General features: G+C 43.4%; 1 protein-coding gene across 2 annotated transcripts in view; it reads right to left on the reverse strand.

The window, feature by feature from the left end:
• The window catches only part of PINX1 (PIN2 (TERF1) interacting telomerase inhibitor 1), a 55,711-nt gene that overhangs the window by 26,208 nt on the left and 5,521 nt on the right, over positions 1 to 23,982 (reverse strand). For both annotated transcript variants that reach the window (XM_053578469.1, XM_053578468.1), the window contains exons 5-6: positions 21,873 to 21,965; positions 14,000 to 14,076 (exon numbers count right to left, since the gene is read on the reverse strand). In XM_053578469.1, the coding sequence (XP_053434444.1) occupies positions 14,000 to 14,076; positions 21,873 to 21,965 (170 nt within the window). The remainder of the gene's footprint in view (positions 1 to 13,999; positions 14,077 to 21,872; positions 21,966 to 23,982) is intronic.

A 23,982-nucleotide genomic window follows, 5' to 3' on the forward strand; every position in this document is an offset into this window, starting at 1 on the left:
CAGAACCCAAATGACAACCACAACCTATTAGTTAGTGACTCTGCATTCCTAAATCTTCCTAACTGTGCTCCTCCCAGGTGACTGATTTCCCAAGTAGTCATGAGCAGACGACGACAGAAGGCCCCAGATGTGATCCGGGTGTACGGAAGGAATGTGGTAGACCTATGGGATGAGGGATGGGGTACTCCGAGGGCAGGAAAATGATATTCCATGGCAGAACCAAAATGTGTGTTTCCCTTATGATGATGACCTTTCTCCTGTCTATTTTGTTCCCTGCTGCATCACTATAGTCTGGCAGAGCCTAGCACAGAGGCATCCAAAAATCTGCCAAATCAATAGATGGGCCAGGACTCAGCCAGGGGACTGGAAATGGAGGCAGTGGCGTGGGGCATGGTGGGAGGGTCCCACTGGAGCTTTGGATTCCAGATGGCGGCACCAGCACACAGGAGACAGCCTAGTGAGAGCTGCCAAGGGACTGTACACCAGGCTCGGGAAGCCCGCGTTGCTACGTGCTGTGGACTAGTGACCAGGACAGTAACATGCACAAAGAACTTATTCTAAGAAATTAGAGGATAAGAGAAATTTTTCCTGAAAGTAGGAAAAATTGGGGCTAGGGAGGCCACTTGGGATTGTAATTCAGGGGTCATCATAAGGAGGAGCGGGATCCTCAGCAGGAGGGAACAGCAGAGCCAGTGCTGGGGGTGCTAACGACAGCAACCAGCAGCCCTGGCGAAGGCCTGCCCGCAAGTCAAAGGGAGAAAAGAAACTGAACGTCATACTCCAGCTGTTTACCCCACAACTCTGGGGAAATAAGACAACCTCTGATGCATGAAATTAGGGCTTTTCCTTCTTTTCCTCCAACCCTGCATATGGGCTTACTCCACTCACCGTCATTCTCACTGTCGATGCTTCCATCTAGACTCAGGACCAGAGAAGTTAAGGTGCAGTGGCAGGTGACAAGTGAGTTACTGACACATCTGAGCCCGAAGTGGAGGCCCTGCTGGCACCAGGCTCATTCCCCTTTCCATTCCTTCCTACAAGAGTCTTTAATCTTTCCATAGTATGACTCAGTTGCTAAGAAACCTGCAAGAGGCGAGGCCTCGTCCCCTGCAGGACACTTGGCATTCTTTCTGTCCATCCCCGGCAGAACACCTTGCATTCTTTCTGTGGGAAAGGAAGCTGGGAGCCAGGGCAAGAGATCTGACCTGGTACAACCTCCTGCGGCGTGTACTCGGAGGAAACACACAGCAGGGACAGCTCCCTGGCTAGAGAGTCACAGACAAAGGGCGTCCATGTCAGGGGAGTAACAGTCACGACGTGATCCTGGAGGCTCAGAGCACTTTCCGTAATCCATTGCACAGTTCCGTAAGGTAAGTTAGGAATGGCATGTTTTCATGACATACCTTAGACAACAGGGCACGTTCCTGTGCTTAACTCCCAGTCTGAAATGCTGAGGTCACAAGGGAAACGGCAGAGCAGCCTCCTTCACTGCAAAGCAGAGGCCTTCTTGGACTTTCACAGGCTGAGATTCTACTGGCTGGAGCATCAGACGGGGGACACGCACGCGTGGAGGAGGACGTCTGCATGAGGCCCGCCCTGCTCAAACACATCTCAGAAGGAAGCAGTGGCAACAGTGAGTAGCAAACGGAGTAAGCCGTGTTTTCTGTCTGTTTTATGACGGGAATAATGCCACGGCGGGTACCTGAAAACAGCAAACACTCCCACTCCTCCCAAGTCCACAGAGATAGTTCACTGCATTTTGGATTTGATAGATGAGAATAAAAGATTGTTAAATATTTTAATAATTCTTTCTTTTCAAGTGACAGGGTTTTCTTTTAGTGTTTCTGCCTTCCTTTCTTCTAATAACCATTTTCTAAATACCTCTGGGCATTAGGCCCTTTCAAATTTACAAAATGGGAAAGAACAACCATTTTTTTCTTCTAAAATAAAAAAAAAATGTGAAGCAACAGAGTGTATGACCTCGGGAAAAAATGACTCTGCTGGGCTCTGCTGGCAGGACCTAAGATGCAGCCAGAGAGCAGGGGGAAGACCGAGGGGCAGGAGGGAGGCCAGCGGGAGTGTGAGGACCCCCCACCCCCGCCCGCCAAAGCCCAGGTCCTGTCCCCAGGCAAGAGCTCGTCTCCAGAGAAACCCAACCCCACTGGCAGAAAGACCTGCCAACTCTACTCCCCCTCAAAGTACAACAAACATATAAAAAAATCAGAAGCCAAAGAAAAATCTGAGGAATAATGTAAGAGGTCTATGCAACTGACAACGTCCCGAGAAACAGGTGAGAAAAATAGGACAGAATGAACAAAAGATAACTTCCCAGAACTGATGAAAGGGTATGAATCCTCACATTGAAAAGCCCATCGAGGGTGGCGCCTGTGGCTCAGTGAGCAGGGTGCCGGCCCCATATACCAAGGGTGGCAGGTTCAAACCCAGTCCCGGCCAAACTGCAACAAAAAAATAGCCAGGTGTTGTGGCGTGCGCCTGTAGTCCCAGCTGCTCGGGAGGCTGAGGCAGGAGAATCGCGTAAGCCCAAGAGTTAGAGGTTGCTGTGAGCCGTGTGACGCCACGGCACTCTACCCGAGGGCGATACAGTGAGACTCTGTCTCTATTAAAAAAAAAAAAAGAAAAAATTAAAGACATTGAGTGTCTGATGAATAAAAACACCCAACCAGCTCACATGCCTGTGAGGTTTTAGAACCCAAGGACAAGAAGACTCTAAAACCTCCTAAGGCAAAGACAACAGGTCTGTGCAAAGGACTGAAATTAGATCAGCAACAGGGGCTATCAAAAGACACTAAAGCAGGGGTCCTCAAACTGCGGCCCGTGGGCCACACGAGGCGGTGTGATTGTATTTGTTCCCGTTTTGTTTTTTACTTCAAAATAAGATATGTGCAGTGTGCATAGGAATTTGTTCATAGTTTTTTTTTGTTTTTTTTTTAATTATAGTCTGGCCCTCCAGCGGTCTGACAGTGAATTGGCCCCGTTTAAAAAGTTTGAGGACACCTGCACTAGAGAAACACCTTCAAAATGCTAAAGAACATGACCTTCCGCCCAGTATTCTATACCCAGACAATCTGTCATGATATTAGGAAATTTTCAGACCTGTATCTTTCTCAGAAACTGCTGGAAGATGAACAAGGAGTCATGGGATTCAGCACAGAGGACCTAAAAGGAGCAAGGAGAAGGGAAAAGTCCAGGATGACGGGGTGGCTGCGATAGCAGGAAGCAGGAGGCCCTCCAAGGGAGAGCTCCAGAAAGAAATGGAGCTGACACATCATCTGATCCAGATGACATTCTGGAAAATTTGATGCTAAGAGGCTATGAGAAGATACTGGGGGGCGGGGAGGATGGGGGAAATCACAAAGAGACATAGAAACCTTTTGCTTCCCATCAGAAAACAACCCAAAATTGTAAAAAGAAATGTCATTGTAGTACACTATTTGGCTTAACAGGGAACAATATTTACATAGCCATAAAAATATAAATGTCAAATTGTTGGGGGGGGGCCTAACATAGCCACCCACAAACCCTTTTCCCTGCTTCTCCTCCTAAGACAAAGACACAAAGGACCCAGCTAGCCCCACCCCCAGAAGTTCTCCCCCAAAGACCCTAACCTGACAGACGACCTGTGGAATCAAAGGGGTCTCTAACTGCCCCCCTGTGCGCAGATAACGTCTTTGCACTGCTCAGGCAGGTCACCCTCTCCTTTCAATAAACCCGGCCTGAACAGCTCTGCGGCCTCATCTCTGGGTACCCTCGTTTATACCTTTCACAAATAACAAATGAATAATTATAATACATCAGTATTATAAGTGGCATAAAAACCTAAATCCCCAATCTACCAAAACAGAAGTCCATAAGCAATCAAAAAATGACAATGTAAGATATTATTTCAAAATATAAGTAAAAACCATATAATTTAAAAGCATTAAAAGTGTAGGTACAAGGCTTAGGAGTGGAAGCGGCAAGGGGTAATCGCTATAATTGGCTGCAGCTTAATTTTTACATTTACGTGCACATGTTGGTTTGATTAGATGTCACAATGAACTTTAACGAGTGCTCTCCACATGCCTCTGTTCCTACTGCTTTGCAGGTGACCTCACTTAATCCTCACAACAGGCCTATAGGGTAAGACTCTATTATTCCTGTTTTAAAGATGTGACGATTCAATCCCAGGGAGATTAAATGATTTGTCCAGTAGCTCAGAACTGGGATGGGGGCAAGATGAGCAGGACCTGGGAAAGAATCTGGAGGTTGTAACTTTCAAGGAAGCCAGGAAAAGATAATTTCATAAATTATTTTGGGAAAAACTAACTATTGATAAACCTAGACAGTCAAAAACCAATCAGTCTAACAGACATGAGTAGGTAGAAAGCGTTTATTTTCTCATATCTAAAATCCTATATTTTTCTATCAACAACACAAAAACGCAGCCTAAACAGCAAGAGCAGCAGAAAAGGAAAAGTTGGAAAAAATATTGCAGTCACACAAACTGTAGTTAAAAAATGACTAAGTTTCCTTGATATATGAATTTGTTGGAAAACCATTTATCAAAAGGCTGTTTCTCTCCAGCAGAGTCCCTCAAGCCGAGAGCCATGTCATTCCCCTTTGACTGATTAATTAGCCAATCAGGGGACATTTTTCATTGTGAGGCGTGATGGTTTATTTCAGCTAATGTTTGGTCTCTAATGGCGACATATTAAAGCCAGCTCGGCTGTTTTAGCCTGGTGGAGTGACCAAAAGGAAAGAATAGAAGATAAATCAAAAGGGCTGCCTTCAGTTTCCCTTCAGTCCTTAACAAAACCCCCAAGGAGCACATGGCTGGAGGAAAGATCCTCGACCAATAAGGAGAAAAAACAAATAAAAGAAAGGTACAAATGTCTTCCAGCCAAGGAGTATCCTTTGCTGTTTCTGAAGAGCAATAATTTATCCTGTTGATTAACAGGCCACTAATAGAATAGGCACCAAAAAGTCAATATCGAGCTCTTCTTCCTTTTATCAAAAGCCATGCTCAATAGGAAACCCAGCTCTGTAATGCTTCTTACTCACACGGGCATGATTTCACCTGCACTCTGAATTAGAAGAAACAGCCAGTAACTCGACCTCAAGCACAGTTCACACACCAAAATCACTCCATCAACTTCCCACCAAGTTCTCTCTAAGCTTCAGATCTGTCCCTGTGCTTGTGACAAGCAGCAGTTCAAATACCAAAGAATGACAGATGTGAAAACTCACATCCAGGAGACAAGATGCACATCTTTAATATGTACACTCAACAAAATGGGTTTTTCCTTTGCAATTCCATGCTAATGCACAAAAACTAATTTTTTGGCCTCCAAATAAGCCAAAGATTATAACCGAGCAGTTTGAATTGGATGAGATCACAAACACGTTTCGCTTGTCCTGAGGGTATCCACCACCACCAGCATGGTCACCACCAACATTGTAATGTTATGAATCATGAATGGCTTCAGGTAGCAGGCCATCACTGTTTCCTTCATTCCCTATTGCCGTCAAGTCAGACACACACACTTAACCCCACCAGCATGAAAGTTTCACATGGCTTCTGTGTTTCTATGTCTTTTCCTTCCAAAGGACTCCAGCCCTTCAGGCCTAGCTCCATTTCCAATTCTTCTCTGTAGCTTTTCCTGATATCCCTGGGAAGAATTAACATTCCCTGTCTGTGTTCTCACACTGTTTAGCATACTTCAATAACTGAATTCAACACAAACTTTACTGAGAAGCCACTCCAGGTTAGCAAGTAAACAAACCCTGCTCTCAGAGGGGTTCCAGTTTACCGAGCGAAGACAGTCAACCAGTAAATGACTGAGCACATCTTATGGTGACCGTGGCTATGAGAAAATCAAAGCAAGGGGGAGGGCACAAGCATGGGGTTTGGGTTGTGCTGTTCACTTTTTCACTTATGAAGAGGATATCCAGGGGAGGCGGACTGAGACGGCATTTGATCAAAACCATGTAGAGAACCCCTACGTACCTAAATTGGAGCCAGCGTCATTACCCAGGAGGCAGTGTGAGGACCACGCGGGCGCGGGGGCAAGACGAGCAGGACCTGTGCATGAGTGAGGGGCTGTAAATACTTGTGTTTTAGCGTGAGAGAGAAACGTAGAAGGGTTTGGGGCAAGGCAGTGACATAATCTTACTTGCATTTTCAGAAAAGCACTCAAGCTGCTCTGGGGAGCAGAGTCTACTAGACTCTACTAGAGACTCTGTGACGTCATGTTCAAGGTATACATCCGTCTACCTCCTCTAGCAGAGGACCATGAATTTCCTGAAGGGGACCAAATCCTATTGTCTGCACATCGTCAGCAATTAGAATAATAATTGGCACATACTAAATAAGAAATGAGTAATTACAGGATGGTTAAAATTTTATAATCTTTGAGGTTTCTTCTTTTCCATTAAGATTTAAGTATCATCGAATTAGACTTCTTGTGAAGGGAAGAAATGTATTTAACCTCTAAGAGCATGCCTTTTATATCTTTCTAACCTCTAAGAGCATGCCTTTTATATCTTTCTAACCTCTAAGAGCATGCCTTTTGTATCTTGCTTTGAGAATAAACATAGAAATGAATATCAGATTAAGTACAAAAAATCACCCTGGTTCAAACTTAATATCCTTGCTAAAGGATTTTCTCTTTTGTTTTAGTGTCTGTATCTCTGAGAGTGTGATGTTGCTCAGGCGGATTTCAGGGGCAGGAAAGGTGAAGATAACGGTATCTGGTGCCCCCTAAATGGACAACCCCTAAATTCTCAGACAGCTTTTGATTCCACTGTCAATATCTCCAGAAGGCAATTTTCTCTGACCTCTCTGGGTAATTTGTACTGTCGGCTCCCTCTTTAAATGAGAACATTCTTTATATCTAACCTAATCTGTGAAACAAGCATTAAAAACCTCTTTTCCCTTTATAGTGTTCATGGAATTAGACTAATTTTCTAGAATGATGACAGAAACAGACCTACCTGATACAGAGCATAAACCAGGGGATCCTAAGGGAACTTCTGTCCCAGGGATACTGTTATCTTTACACAAACCAACCCCAGAGGTACTGAGCTGGGAAAGTTCGTTAAACTCAGTGCCGTCACCTCCACCAATACCCAGTAGATGCTGCTGGGATAAAAAGCTTCTACTCTCGGTTTTCTTTCATTGTTTAAAAAGCAATGAGTTTTTTATACTCTGAACAAATATCTTCACTTCTACTCAAAATTACAGAGGCCACCATATTAGAAGGAAAGATTATTGCCTTTTCTGAAACATTAATTAGAACAATTCAATACACTATGAAGTCCTCTACAACAAGAAGCCACTTTGCCAGAGGACTTTAAGAAAGGGGAAGACACTGGTAATGCATGAGATTCATCAACATGTTTATACTAAATATTGTTTGGCATGTGGCTGTGGACACGTGGATTAAGGTTTTCTCATTTCGGCAGAAGATATTCACCACCGTGCAATCTGAATGCACCAATGATAACTACAATGACCACCATGGTCTCAGCAGCACCAGTGACAACACGCTGTGCCAGGTACTTTGCTATGGGTTTTACACGGCCTAATCATTTAATCTTCACTAGATTTTTATCCCCATTTGCAAAGCAGAAGCTGAGACTCAGAGAGGTTAAATAACTTTCCCCAAATTGTAGTCTTCAAACTATTCAAGAGCTCAAATGCACATCCATCCCTAAAGTACCTGATCCACTGAATGAGTCTTTCTAAAAAGAAACCAGAGGAATAGAACATTTCAATGGATGACAGGATTTCCTCATTCTACTGGCTAAGATGGTTCCACCAAGTCTATAAGGACTGTCTGGAGAGTATCCAGTCATGTAACATGAAAAATAGAGACATGTGTGGCTGGATACTTTCTGGACAGCTCTTGGGTATGTCTGGTCTATCTAGGTAAAGAGGGGTATACAGGTATAAAAACTAGTACATGTGGGGCGGCGCCTGTGGCTCAGTGAGTAGGGCGCCAGCCCCATATGCTGAGGGTGGCGGGTTCAAACCCAGCCCCGGCCAAACTGCAACAAAAAAATAGCCGGGTGCTGTGGTGGGCACCTGTAGTCCCAGCTACTCGGGAGGCTGAGGCAAGAGAATTGCTTAAGCCCAGGAGCTAGAGGTTGTTGTGAGCTGTGTGAGGCCATGGCACTCTACCGAGGGCCATAAAGTGAGACTCTGTCTCTACAAAAAAAAAAACAAAAAAACTAGTACATGTGAACACCAGGTATCAGTGTATAAGAGAACCACAGGATGTTGAATCCTTAGCTGTTTCAGTTATCTATGTAACAGAACACCCTGAAACTTAATGGCTTAAAACAGAAACCATCATTTCACTATGATGTCCTATTTCGAGGGGTCAGCAATTCAAGGAAGGACTTGGCTGGGCAGTTCTAGCTCTGAGTTTCTCTCATGTGATTGTTGTCAAAAGATGCTGAGACCCGGTGGAGCTGAGGGCTGGATAGACACCTCCCTCTCTGCAGGCCCAGGGCACCTGTGCAGCTCCACACAGGCTGGTTTGAGTGTTGGACTCTCTTACAACCTGGTGGCTCAGGGCAGCTGGACAACTTACACAAAAGCTTTAAGAGTGAGCATTTTTTCCGAGGCCTCAGGAGTCGTGAAGCATTGCCACCAGCTGATTCTATTGGCTACAAGCAAGTCCCAGGCCCGGCCAGTTGGAGGGGAGGGGAAGCAGACCGCACTTGCCACTGAGGAAGGGGCAAGCGTCACTCCACAGTGACGCGGGGAACATGGGGGCCATCGCTGGGACCATCTTTGGAAAACGGAATCTACCACAAGCACATTTAGTTTGACATTCTCACCTTATAGATAAGAAAACTGAATTTATAGATAAAATAGAAACACCCGAGATAGGCAACTTCACCTTGACCCTCAGTATTTCTAGTAACTCTTAAGTCTTGAATTTGCTAAGACAGATGACTTGCCTTTTTACCACACGATTATCTAATTTCTTGTTTGAACACACCAAAGGCCTTTCACATTCATCTCCTGGATAAAGAACATAAGTAGATAAAGCCAAACTTGCCCAAGTCTATGGGAATCAAGAAGTAGCCAAGTCATGTGCTTTCCTCTGCAGTCTCGGAGACATCAAACTTCAAGTCAAGGCTTGAACACACCAGCACACTTCAAATGGGATCAGCTGGAGGACACTCTTTCCTCCAGAATCAGAGGTGAGGATGGTACGGTCTCATACGCATTCAGTTCAGACTCCTGCCCCGAACTCCTAAAAGACACCAGCCATGAGGTGAGAGCTGCAGCTGGCTGGCTCTGCCAGCCCATACTGCCTCCTTCCTTTTTCTGAGTAGGAAGCTTTCTACGATTCACTCATCGGTCCTAGTTCTTCCTTTTTCCTAACTTCCCGACTGCTATCCTACCCAATTCTTTCATCTGTTACAGTGCAATGGTCCTCCCAGATCCCTCTGTCCCTCAGCGCTGCCCTCTGAATGTACATGCACTCTATAATAAAGGGTCCAGGACTGAACAGAACACGTCAAACTCAGTCATCAGCACACAGCCTGCTCCTGTCAGCAGCGGGAACAATCCCTCTACGGCAGCCCCTGCCTGTAAAGGGCAAGTGTCACGTCACGCAGTTTGGCTCAGGATAACCGTGTGGTTAGGTGACATGCCTCACCTTCTTCCTTAATTTTCATCTAACTGCTACCAAACTAGATCTTTCTAATATTAAATGAGACAGTATATATCCTCACAAAATTTCACCTTAGAAGAGGTGAAAACATTTTGGCCAACTATCCCAGCTTAGATCATTTTGAACCTTGATTCTGTTATCAATGGGCAAAATAATGGTAAGAATTACTGAAGTCATTATTGCTGGAAAAAAATAATTTTTAGAACTCAAGGGTATCATTTGGCTTGTTTGTGGGCTTAATTTAAATTGATCTCTAACTCCAATGGTCTTCATTAGAAGATTATTCCAGAAACAGTGGGGAACACGCTGACTCTGGAATGCTGGTGCCGGGAGCTGCGGTGAGGGGAACAGGGCAGACTAGGTTGCAGGAAGAAGAGAGAAATTCCATCAAGGAACCCGAATGGGCTCACCCATGAAGACAAGCACTAGCATGAAAACTCTAAACAAGGAGAAACGGCCTTCAATTCAAAGACATTTCAGGCACAAGCTAATTGAGGTACTTAAGCGCTGAATATAACCAGCAGAAATAACACCCATAAACTCAACCACTAAAAGAGAAGGCTCTGCTGAGACGCAGTTTTCAGAGCGGATCATCAGCGAGAAATGGGATTCACAACAGCAGACGAGAGGAGCACCAGCTGCCCAGAAGTCGTGCTTTGGTTCACAAAGCAAAAGTTGTAATTCAAGGAAAGTGATCATGAACGGGGTATAGTGGCAAAGTGTAAGGTTTCTAATTCAATCGGGTTGTAGAGGTGAAGAAAGTGACAATTATCTCGCCAGAAGCCTATGCCAAAAGCATGTTGTTTAGAGAAACAAAGTAAGACTGTTGTTAACACATTCTCAGTCCTAGATACGGTTTAGGAGCATTTTCTCTAGTGATAAGGCTGAATCAGGAAACAAGCTGGATAGAGGAAGGAAACTGGGAAGGGGGAGGGAAAAATGGGAGAGAAGTTAAAAAAAAGGAGCAGCAGGAAGTTCAACCAGATAGGAACTGATGAAATTTGCTTTTCAGTGTTAACTTCAACTTGCAAACCAAGTGAGAAAAAGACACAAGCACCCCGCACTTCTCTCTCTCTCACACACACACACACACACACGCACCCGCGCGCGCACAGCTCCTAGCAGGCACTGGCCAGCACAAGCACCTACTGCAGGTCTCCAGGGCCCTGGGAATTTCAGTTCAATACATTCAATCATTCCTTTGTCTCCACAGAAAGTGCATACATCTCCAATTTAGGCGCATTCCAATCCAGAGTGGCTGTCTTCCAATTAATACAGTACAAAGACGGTGGGAAAGGAAGAACTTGGAAATTAGAAATGTACAACCAGCCATTTCTACACAGAACAGTTTATTAAAAGTTTTCTGAGCAACTGGCAGTTTGCGGTGATCCCTTCTCTTCTGAACAGCCAGACTCAGCTGAGGCAACGTGCCTCTGAAGAGCCCCTGCAGCCCGAGGAAACACCAAGTCCTATAACGGCAGAGCACAGTCCCTGGAGCAACGTGAAGACGGTAATGTCCAGGGCAGTGTTTTCCAAACTTTGTCATCTCATAGCACACTTGAACCTATAGTTAAACTTCCATGGCACACTGACATTATGTGGATCAAAAAAAACAAAGAGTAGGGAGGGTAATTGCGGGGACCTCACCTACTGTGCATATTGCAAAGGTACATGTCAAATACATTAATAATTGAGTTTAAATGTCTAAACACAACAATTAAATAAGTGAGGAGAAGGCTATGTTAATCAGTTTGATGTCAACATTCCAAATGGTATATAAAATCAGCACATTGTACCCCACAAATGCAGTAATGTACACAGTTACGACCTAATAAAAAAAAATTAAATTTGAAACAGAAAAGAGTAAAGAAAGAATACACTTACAGTGCTTTGAACTTCTTTTGAAAATAATTAATGTTTAAAATTTTTCATGGCATACTCCTTGAAAACCGCTGTTCATATAGCAATAAATAGAGCTATGAGAAACTATTCTAGAGTAAAATGCAAAGCCTGAAAGCCAATTTCTGGCAAAGTGGATTGATTTTTAAAAATGTAAAATGGCACGAGCAGTCGCTGAGTAGCAATCCTTTCTCAGGACTCTCCGTGGATGTGCTTGCCATGGGAGGTGGCCTGATGACTGCTCCCCACTCTCAGAAAAGATACGTGATCAGAACATATCACACAGGAAGAGATGTTTCAAATATCAACCCTGAAGCTATACAAATCACAATTTTTATGAAGAGGAACATGTAAAGTCCATTTTTTAAAAAGAGAAGTATAATAAGACTCCAATTTACTGAATCTCTACCATGTGCTGAGGCCCTGAACCAATCACACACCAAGGACTCCGCCATGAGAAGTCCCGTCCCCTCTAAACTGTTCATCATCCAGAGTGTGTGACACCGCAAAAGTCCACGTGTAAAACCACAGTGGATCAATTTCTTCTTCAGATGTATAAAGCTCAGAGAGAAGATAGACAGGGTGACTTAATTTCACAAATGTGCCCTAGATATCTTGTATTGAGCTTGGATTGTCTTTGTGCTTTCATGTAATTTTCTTTTTATTTCTCTGTTACATTCAGCATAATTACGGAATCAGATGTTTGGCATTTGTTCCACTACACAATCCACAGCTCACCCCTGCTATGCTCACAAAGAAAATTTACATAAGTGATTTTTTTTTTTGAACAGGGAAGAGATTTTTTTTTTTTTTACACACAGTCCTAGATCTTAAAGCTTCTGGATCAAATATTCCTTTGAAAATCCAATGAATTCTAATAAAGACACACAAATTTTCCAGGCATTTAGAGGTCACCAACCTACTTTAATAGGTTAAGAAGCTTATAAGAACAAGGAGCTCACCAATATTGACCAGATGACAAACCTTTCACATAATGAAATTACTTTGTATTTATCACTTTACAGCTTAATACACTTAATTATACTTCTGAAATTACTACAGTAAATGACTTAATCGATAGGCTTAGACTTTAAAGACATCAAGTGATCTGATCTCTCTAAGTTCTCTAAAGACCCATTAAAATAGCAAACATAAAATCTAACATGGCTAAGCACAGGAGTGAGCCATGGAGACTGTGATCGGCCTTTAGCGCCTGGTCTAGGAGAGAGGGCGAGGTCTAGTCACAGATATTCATTTCCAACCAGAGTACTCGGTGGCAACAGTGGCTGCCAGGGCTCAGGGATGGCGGTGGGATGGGGTATGGGACTGTGATTGTGGGTAGCAGGGGCAGGTCTTCCTGGTAAAGGAACAGTTCAGCATCCTCACTGAGATAATGATCACACAACCTGCAAATGTGATAAAGGGGCACAGAAGCACACACAGATTGTACTAGCGCCGGTTTCCTGGTTTCATCTTGTACTACAAGTGATACAGAAGGGAACCACAGGAAAACCTGGTGAAGATATACCGGACCTTCATCCAGTTCACTTGAGGGACCAGAAAACACACAAGTAACACACACCTGGTTCCAGAAGCTCCAGCACTAGCAAGGAAGTAAAACTGCTCCCAAGGCTGGCCCTTCTGAACCTGGAACAGTTCACTTCTGACTGACAGCAAGGCAGTGGATACTTTATCTCATTATCTCCAGAAATTCATATTTCAAAAATCCTAACATTTTGACACCCAAACTGCATCCAGGGCTGGCTCTCACACTTGGAAGTGGCATAAACATTCTGTGCAATATTATACAGCCCAATTTAATAATTAAGATTATGAATTCTGGGTTCAGGCCACTTAGGCTATAGTTTACTCACCCCACTCTTATTTTCTAGTTTTGAAGCAAATAATATTATACAACGTAGGAATACCCCATGTACCTCCCTTCCAGATGGTCCTGATCTCACACTATCTCCAAGGCCTTTAAGATGGACTAGAGCAGGACTCAGGCATGAGACGTGCTCTCTCCCCAAGCTACACTCCAAATACAGCGACAAAGTCCGAAGCAAAACAGACAACAGCCCTGCAGGCGACCTCCCGCTCTCTCGGTGACCAGAGAGATATTTTCTTCTTTGAGTATACCAGCAACAGGCATTCTTCTCCAAGTTTAATCTAGTCCTTACACCAGAAAAAGTCAGCAGATAGCACGTATCCTGTCTTGATTCCTTATAAAGCTTATTATCTGTTAGCTATTGTTAGAGAGAGAGAATCACATTTAGACTATAAAGGTGTTTTGGGGGGGTAACTTTGAAAAGTACAAGTTACAGGTGTACTAGTCACAGATAGTCCTGCCACCACTGAAAACCAAACACTGTTAAAACAGAGCCCACCAGATGTGTGTGCTGTGATACCTCAAGAGTCTTCTTACTCTGTCTTTTCCCGAAAACGCAGTCAAGATCTGTTTTGCTCCGTGATGAAAGATCCTTCCCTAGAAAAACAACACGATGCTTTTCAGTAAGACCGTTCTTTCTACAATAAGCAGCACACATATAAATGACACAACTCCTGAAAGAAAAATGGCTTTTGGAAAATAAACAATTTTGTAAGTATTGGTTTTCTGTCCTCCTTCACAGATTATAACTCTTTCATTGATAAATAAAATCCACTAAATTTAAAAACAAAGTAAATGTTTCAGAACAGGAACCCTTGACGTTCTCTTCTCAATCGTAGGAAACAAACAACCCAGAGCACATAGACTGCCGTGAAACTGAAAGGCGGCCCTGCTGGGACCGGTGCCTTTGGGGGGCAATGTCTCCAGCTCTGGGCTCCCACTCACAAACTCGATCTCACTCTCGTCAAAGAGATGTGAGCTGCTTACTTGGAGAATTAGGAAACACAGAACTGAAAAAATAGTTAGACGCGTAGCTTCAAACCTCACCTATGCACACAATGAGAACGCAGCATTTGTGACACACAGGAGGTTCACTTATTAATCTAGTAACTAAAAATTTGAAAAGAATAAATGCAAATAAAAATTATTATATAAGGATGAAAGGGTCTCAGATTTTTCTTTTTAAAATGCTATTTACTGTCATAGTTATAATATAGCTGCTATATCGTCTTTAAATAAAAGACTACATAATGAGAGCAGGAAATTAAATGGCTCTGGCAAAAAGAATGTCCAAAGGATCTGTGATTCTCATTTAAAAAAAAAAAAAGAAAAAGAAATTCTTTAACTTAATTTCAAACCCACAAACCAACTAATCTAAAATTTACTTCTTTGGAATCTCTACTTCTACCTAGTAGTAGTCTCTGAGCGGTCGGCCACATCTATTCCCATTTATCAACTTCACGGTAAATGCATTTTAGAAAAAACCACTCCGTGTAAAATCTGAAGGCTCTGGGAGAGGGAGGTTCTGGGTCAGACCCAGGAATTTGAGTTTGGAATTGGAGCCCAAATTCCACTGCCACAGACTTGCTTATCTTCTAGGTTTCCTGCAGCAAACTGCCCTGGCAGAGTAATACCACGACCCAGAAGGTTCTAGTTCACTGACTATCACTGGGGCATTTAAACACGATATTGCTCAGTGACTCTGTGAATTAAAAAACAAAACAATCTTCAATTTAACGTAAAAACCAGGTGCCCAAACCAGTTTCAGAGGCAGCAGGACCAGCTGAAGTGGTCCAGGCAGTGCGGCTTGCTCCTGTCGGAGGGGAGGCACTGCAGGCTCTCTCCTTCCTGCCTGAGCCAGGCACTAACCCTGCCTGATTCTAGTTTATAGTTAAATAGAACCTACCCAAAAGGACCCAGGAGAAAAGTTCTGTAAGAGGAGCTCAGAAAATGAACCAGAGAAGTGGGAAGAAGTTGGTCATGGCGAGGAGAGGGGGACAAACTCTCAGGAGGGGTAGCGATCTGTCTGCAGCACTGTCACCAGCACAACGCACCCTGCACGCCACGGCACTTTCAGGTGGCAGAGCAGGGAGCTGTCCTTAATTCAAAAAGTGCGCTGCCCACCTATTCCTAACCTCTTCTCTGGAGTAGAGGAGACAGACTAAAAGGAAATGGAAATTACCATCTGTTTTATGGCAATCCAACTAAAAGGAATGCCAGAGGGATTAAGGAAGGGAGGGAGCAAGCAAGATCACAATCTAAAACAGGATGTCAAAATATGAACACACAGAGATTAAAAACAAATCCAAAAATCAAAGGGAAACTGCCAAGCTGGTAGAGACAGGAAGCTGTACCAGTGAAGGTGCAAATGTTTCTAAAGTTTTGGTGAAAGGTTCTTGCATCAGAAATGTTTATCTTTTAGCAAAGTTCACTTAAGTAAATGTAGGAAGCTGGATTGTTACAGGCTTTGCTCTGGATTTGATCTGGAAAACAAGAACACAGAGTAGAAACAAGAGTCAGAGACCGACGGAAAGGTGGATAAAAATATGAAGAGGAAAGCGATTGTGAGATAGTTATTAATTACTGGTCTTGGTGAATAGTTTGTAAGTATCAGACAACTATGGCCACTGTTGAATAACATTCATATTAAAAATGAGTTTTAAAAGTGTATTAGTCTTAGTTCTGAATTATGGTTCATCATAGCAAATACTGTTGATAAACTTAGCTCTTAGAGAAAATGATAATAAAAAACTGTATACTATAGGAAATACACGTTATCTATCTAGATTTGGTTCATCTATCTGTTCATTGGCCATTACATTCCATGAACCAGGAAAAAAGGCTTCTGGTAGTCAACTGGTGTGGCAAAGTCCCCCAGGACGAGCAGATGCCATACGGAAGGGCACCTTATCAGGTCCCTTTAGCCTTGTCTAACAACCATGACTTCCAGTCTGTAAGAGGAGCTAACAGCCAACCGGAAGGGAGGAAAATGACTGGACAGTCAGGCGCATTTACAGTACAAGTCCACATGGGGAGCAAATGACACTGTACTCCATAAAAAGCAGGTACAAGGACTTCAGACGGGCATGATTACCCACTAGTGTCAAGGCAAAGGCAATAACCAACAAGCTCTAGGGATAAACCGATACTGTAGCACTGTATTATAACAGGCTCAAAAAAACAAAAACAAAAAACTATGAAAAGTAGGGTTTATCTATTCAGAGTAAAGGAACGAGGGTGAGGAAAGTAGGTTACAGAAGGATGCTTGTTAAAATAAAGGACTTAAACGTTCATGTGGGTAGCTTCAACTGTTTAGATTGATTCCATTTGCCTTCTTCAGTCAAGAAGGATAAAAATGATACTATTATACTTTAATTTAAAAAAAATGTAAACACTAGGGCGGAAGATAAAAGTAATGCCACTAAAAGGTAACATTAGCAAATGAGGAAATTAGAAAGCATCAAGTGTGGGGTGAAATAAGTGAGACCTGATAATTAAGAGTAAGACAGTCTAAATTTTTTTCAAGTCTAAAGTGATGCTACTTAATATTTAAATGTCAAAAGATTCAGAAGAGGAAACTTAAAGCGCTTCACCACCAGAGTCCGACTGTGGGGAGGAATTAACTACTCTATGAATACCACAGTTCCGTCTCCGCACAGCAAGCCAACACTTGGACCGCGTGGGGGGCAGCTAGTTGTTTAGGAAGCATATGACATGTCACAAACTGTCACTGGAGTAAGGAGCCCGCAAACTTCCCATGATGGAGCTGCATGACTAAGGTTTAGGAAACTTTTAATCCACCCATTTTACAAATGAAAAGGAAAAAAAGCAATGCCCTCTTGACAATATCTCACTATAGAGATAAAAAGGCTCAAAAATGGTTTTGTGTAAGTTGATATTTCCCCCTCTGCAGATTTAGCCTCAGGTATTTGACAAGAAACCCACTGGAGTTAGGCTTTTAAATAAATATGAATAAAACTGACTTCTAAATTTGTAAAATAAATTATTTTAAATTAAAATTATAAATCTGGGGCCAGAGAAAGGAATAATTATGTATTGTAACTAAAATGCTAGAGCTGATATTTAGACAACTTTACAGTACTATTTGCTACTATAGTGAAGTTTTTAGCTTCACTCTTTATCAAGCTGTGGTCCATATTTTGCCACATATAATGCGCTCCCAGGTATAATAGACATCATGTTTTTGGGTGGCGCCTGTGGCTCAGTGGGTAGGGTGCCAGCCCCCTATACTGAGGGTGGCAGGTTGGAACCCGGCCCCGGCCAAACTGCAACAAAAACTAGCTGGGCGTTGTGGCGGACACCTGCAGTCCCAGCTACTCAGGAGGCTGAGGCAAGAGAATTGCCTAAGACCAAGAGCTGGAGGTTGCTGTGAGCTGTGATGCCACAGCACTCTACCGAGGGCGGCAAAGTAAGACTCTGTCTTTGAAACACAAACAAACCAACAAAATATATACATCATGTTTTTGGCCCAAACTTTCAGGTAAAAAAAAAAATAGTTTGTTTTAATTTTTTAAAGGAGGGTGGAAGTGGTCACAGTGGCCCCTCCATTTGCAAGAAGCGAGAGATGCCAAGCCAGCCACTGAGGAAACCTGGGAGCAATGCCCAGGTGCAGGGAGGGTGGGCCAGACCAACGGTGTGCCCAGCCTCTCCCAAAGGCCCCTCTAGCCCACTCTCACGCCCACGTCCTCTCATTTTCTAGTCCCACCATGTCCACTGGTGGGGACGTGACCATCACCACTCTGCCGAGAACCCCAGTGGGCTCATTTCCTAGGAAGCTGCCCCTACCTGCCCCGGGACCCTGAAAGGGGACTCCCGCCCTTTCTGGGCTGCCTCATCTCTTGCACAGCTGTCCCCATTCCGGGACCCCAGGACCCCAGGTGGAGGAGGAAGCCTTCCCTGATGACACCCCAGTGAAGGACTCTGCATCTCCATTTCATTTAGAGACTAGACCACAACCTCTTGAGCCAACCAGACGCTGGACACTCAGTAATATCAGAATGAATGACACCAGTCACTCCCTTGCAAATCACCCAGGGAACTGGTTAAAATGAGACTCCTGAACACGCCCAAATAAACCAAGTCAGCTCTCCAGGAGAACAACTTGGGTATCCGTTCCATTAACAAGCATAATGGTTTTTCCTATGGGAAGTTTGCAAAATTATACCAACACAATTCCTTGGGGTTTCAGACAAGTCATAGGCTCAAAATCACAATCTATGGGCTAAGGTACCCCTGAGCTTCTGCTCTCCACGGCCAGGTACCTATGCAGACAGAAACGTCCTGAAGAGTGAGGCCCGCGGTAGAACCGGGTCTCAGGATCCAGGTCTCCCAGACCCCAGCTCAAGATTTTTCTCCTCAGCACAGTGTCCCAGGGTGCTCAGAGGAGGATCAGATGCCTGAGAGATGCAGCCTGGAAAAGGGAGGGCTGGCCAGGCCCCTCATACCAGCTTCCTGGGAAATAACCCCATTGGGGTTCTCAGAGGAGTGGTCATGGCCACGTTCCCACTGACAGACATGGGTAAAAATAAGAAATAGAGACTATGGGGACAAGGGTGGGTGGGGCAGGAGGGGGCAGTGGGGAGAGGTTGGGCACCCAGCTCATTTAGACCACTCTGATCAGCCACCCAGGCTTGCTCCTCTCAAAAGAGAAGGAGTCATCACTGTGTAGCCACTTCTGTCCCTTTCACCAAGGTCTGGCGCTAACCGTCATGCTGTTGGTGGTAGTGTGCCAGCGCCCAAGATGGCAGTGGTAGTGTCTGTCATGATTGGCCAGGCAGGCTGAAGGCTCCTGCAGCAGGGGTGCCTGCCCAGAGAGGGGGCAGCAGGGAGGGGGCGCAACTTCCGTATTCCAGGGTACTATTTTTGCATACAGACACCATTATTGCTTTCTACAGTCACACTTTTAACCCATAAGCATAAATTTAAAAACTTTAAAATGTTCATTTACACAGATACAGAATTAGTACTACCCATGTATAATGCACATCCTTATTTCTCTCTCAAAATTTTGGGCAAAAAGTGCACATTATACACAGCAAAATACAGTAAAATGCCACCTTCCTGTGTTTCAGTTTCCTGGACCGTACATGAGTTAAAATCATCCTTACCAACTAAGTGAATTACTTTCATTAAGAGCATACCCACTGGCTAAAATCCTGACTACCTGCAATGCTGAAAAGTAAAAGTTGCAGATAATGGGTCATTTCTGATAAATAATAACACAAAACCCATTTTAGAACTTGATAGTGACTTTCAAATGCTTCGTCATTTTATAAAAGAGGAAACCGAGTCTGCAAGAAGGGAAATGATTTGTCCTGAGAGAGAAATGGCCAGAGCCAGGTTTTCTGTGATCAGAGACGATCTACCTTAGAGGAGACAGTGGCATACGCTTTCGCTGTGGACTGTCGAGCCGGGCAGGAAGTCCCGGTCCCTTGGCTACCTGGACTCCTGCTTCCTTCCCTCCTCCCTTCTCCTTACTTCCATTCTGCGCGTTCTATACCTCTCCACTCAATCCCCCCCCCCCACCTTTCTGACAATGTATCTTGAACTCTTTCTTCTCTGCATACACACTCCCCTCTTTTTAGTTCTCCCCAAACAAGGCTAATAAATATGGGTGGCGCCTGTAGCTTAGTCAGTAGGGCGCCGGCCCCATATAGCGAGGGTGGCGGGTTCAAACCCGGCCCCGGCCAAACTGCAACCAAAAAATAGCCGGGCGTTGTGGTGGGCACCTGTAGTCCCAGCTACTCGGGAGGCTGAGGCAAGAGAATCGCTTAAGCCCAGGAGTTGGAGGTTGCTGTGAGCTGTGTGAGGCCACGGCACTCTACCGAGGGCCATAAAGTGAGACTCTGTCTCTACAAAAAAAAAAAAAAGGCTAATAAATACACAAACCTCATTTTAAGAAAAAAAAAAAAAAAAGGAATAAGGCACCAAGCAGTTTGGTAGGGTAACCCAGAAAGGAAAGGCTTAACTAGAAATAGAGAGCAGATACTCCTGGCAGCCACTAGACTCAAGTGGATTAGAGGTTTATCCCGGCTTCAGAGGAAGTCCTGCATGCAGTCAGGTACTAAAGGACAATTAGAAGATTCTATCTGCAAATGTAAAAGCACAGGAGGTTGCTATACCATCCAAAAGTTGCAGGCCACTTTTAATTTTCATTAATTTGCTCTGAAACAGCACCTGTCTGCTGTAGATCTTTTTTTTTTCTACAGAGTATAATGAAAAACAAAGAAGGAATATTTTCAGGCCGCTGCGGGGGGGGGAAGCCCTGGTCACAAGCCCCACCGGCTCACACAGAGTCAGCTCTGGGCTGAGAGGGGAGGACAGGGGACAGCCACCTGCAGCACACCTGCCGGCCCAGCAGGAGCAGTCTCTCCCGCACACAGTCCCAAGGCTGTTCAGCTCTTCCTTCCACAGCCTCTCACTTAACCCAATCCCAGTCCTACCTTCTGAGTTCCTGGCCCCCAATGAGAAACACCACCAACCATTTAGAGTAGTGGGAATTCCAGCTCCACAGCTACCCAGGCAGGTTCCAGGAGCTGGAACTCTGCAGCCGTGGAAACCGGACTACAGCAGAGAGACGCGCTTCTCCTGGCACACGGAAACATACATCCCGCCTCCCAGAGAAGACTGAACTTCACAACATAATCGTCACCATACTTGTTAGGTAGACTTTGTAGCTGGAAAGCACATTTAATTCACGACACTGTTCTATGGGAAAACCTCTGGGGAGGTGGTTACTTGGATTTTTTCTAACCAGTGCAAGACCGCCACCTCGTGGTTACAGGGGACAACTGCACCCACACACTCCCGCCCAAACCGGGCCGCGAGGTGCAGGGGGGAGACGGAGGGAGATGGGCCCCCCAGCCCCAGCTATGGCTTCCTAGCACTAATCCGACAGAGACCACGAAAAGCCCACGTCAACACTCCACGAAACAGAAACTGCGGAATAATACAAGGGCCGATTAGGGAGTGTGATTTATCATATCATGGATCTCAATCCAGCCCGTAACGCTCTCCACGGACGCAGTAAGAGCGATTCAACACAAATATTCAGTTTTATGATAATCAAGAAATTATTTTCTCACCTAACCACATCAAATTCTTCTTTCCTCTGAAGAGTAAGCTGACCTCCATCTCAGCTGTGCCATGGGACTTGCCCATCCCGTGAAGTCCAACCTGGGCCCAGCTCAGATCTACTGAACCTGCACCTGCGTCTTAATAAGGTGGGTGACTCCGGGTCACGGCTCCAACCAACCCCGGCAGGCCGACTGCGCGACAAGACATCGCGGCTGGCCAAGAGCTGAAATGCTCCAGGAAACTCAGTATCAACACATAGAGTTCAAAGACAAATTTTAAAAAATGCTTACTCTTACCTTTTGTGAATTTCATATAATGAACACGGTTTTTGGAAATTTTGGACTTCTCCTCAAGGCTAAAAGATTTCTTTTCCTTGTTGTCTGAGGAGTCTTAAAAAAAGAGGAAAAGCATTACATTAAACCAGTGTTTTTCAACCTTTTTTTATCTCATGGCACACTTCAACCTATAGTTAAACTTCCACAGCACACTCAAACTATGTTGATCAAAAACAAGAGTTAAAAAAATATGTATCTTTTTGATTTATTTATTAACATAAACAAAGTGCACCATCACAGCCAAAAGACAAAACAAAACAATTTAATTCTTTAAAAATCTTTTTATATTTATTTATTTTTCTGTTTATTACAATTTAACATTTAATGAGATATCTGAGCTTGACCTTTCTTTAGAACGTCTTCTTTGCAAGGTCAAATTGTAGACAAGCATACTCTTAAATCTCCTTCCAAGGATTCTAGCCATGACTGATTTTTGTTTTTAGTATTATTCCTTCATTGCAGAAAAGCTCTCTTTACACAAATATGACATTGAGAACAAAAGAAGTATTTCTATTGCTTTTTATGTAATACTTGGAAGTTTGCCCTTGAGAGATAACCAAAAGGTTGTAATATCTGTTGTTGACTATTTTAATTGCAATCCTCTGTCATTTCTTATTTCTGTTTAACTCTTCCTCTTCTGTAAAATTTAAATTTGATCACTTCCACGCACGTAAAGGAATTTCTCACCCAATCTAGAGCAGTTATGTCAAGTGTAGGTGCAGGAAAATACTTTTCAAAATTTGTGTACAATAAATCTAAAGTTTGTAAAATTTGTTCAGGTAAGATTCGTATCCAGTTGACACCTTCTCACTGGTTCGAACATTTCTACTGTATTTTCTCTTTTAATCCTCTCCTCCCGAGCAGCCATTTCTCTCTGAGAGCATGAAGTTTATCTGTAGATGTGAGAATGTTTTCATGATTTCCCTGCATACTCTTATTAACAAGAGTATTTAAACACTGAAATAAAACTACAAGAAACGCAGCTTTTTTATACCAAACCTCATCACAAAGTAATTGCCTAATTTAGAATGTTATTTTTTTAAAGGGTGACACTTCTTTTAATTCATAAAATCTTGATAGAACTCTTCCTTGAGATAACCATCTCACTTCCGTATGCAATAATAGCTGCGTATGAAAAGCATCCATTGAGAAACATAATTCTGCAAATAATCTTGATTGCAATGGCCTGCTTTTTATATCAATGATAATTATAATAGTGTCATCTAGAGACTTTTGTAATTCGGGCCCTAATGAGTTTGATGTTAACATTTCTCTGTGTAGAGAACAGTGTGTAAAAATAATTTTTGGATTTTTTTCATACAAGGATAACAAATCCTTTTACACCTCCGGACATAGACAGGGCTCCATCTGTACAAACACTTGTGCAGGAATCCCCAAGACAAGTTATTAGAATTAAACTAATTATAGAGAAAATTCAAAATATCAATTTGTTGACAATACCAGTTTGGCCCTTTGTTATTGTTTTGAGTGGTCAACAAAATAAAAACTATTCTATAATTTCTCCTTTGTAGACAAATCTATTGAATCCTAAATGTTGGGGCTTACCACGGATGTCAGTAGATTCATCCAACTGAATTGGAAACACATTTACTTGAGGTGAGATATTCCTTGAAATTCTGTATTTTCAGATAAATCCTTAACATGCCAAGAAAATGTATTATCTGAAAGTAGAATTTTTTCAATTTCCTTTTTCTATTCTTACAATTACATGGATGTTGGTAAAATGACAGATTTTGCAATTGCATGAGATTCCATTTTCTTGGCTACGATTCCTGCACCCGTGTTGAGTCCTTCTTGTGCTTTAGCTGATACTGTTGCTCATTTGGTCCATAGTTATACTTCTTTCGTATTATTGAGTGCAGGTCATTGGAAATATTCCATTGGCCTTTTGGAGTGAGAATGTCTGGATTGTAAACGTCTCTTTAGTTTGCTAGGAACCATAGCTTCTCTTGCTAATGTTTTGCCACATATTACACCTGTGGGACATGGTAGATTTCCTTTACTATATATGAAACTGAATGATAAATAATCTTCATTAAACTGATCACTA

This window comes from Nycticebus coucang, chromosome 24 (genome assembly GCF_027406575.1).
Source record: "Nycticebus coucang isolate mNycCou1 chromosome 24, mNycCou1.pri, whole genome shotgun sequence".
Lineage (NCBI taxonomy): Eukaryota > Metazoa > Chordata > Mammalia > Primates > Lorisidae > Nycticebus > Nycticebus coucang.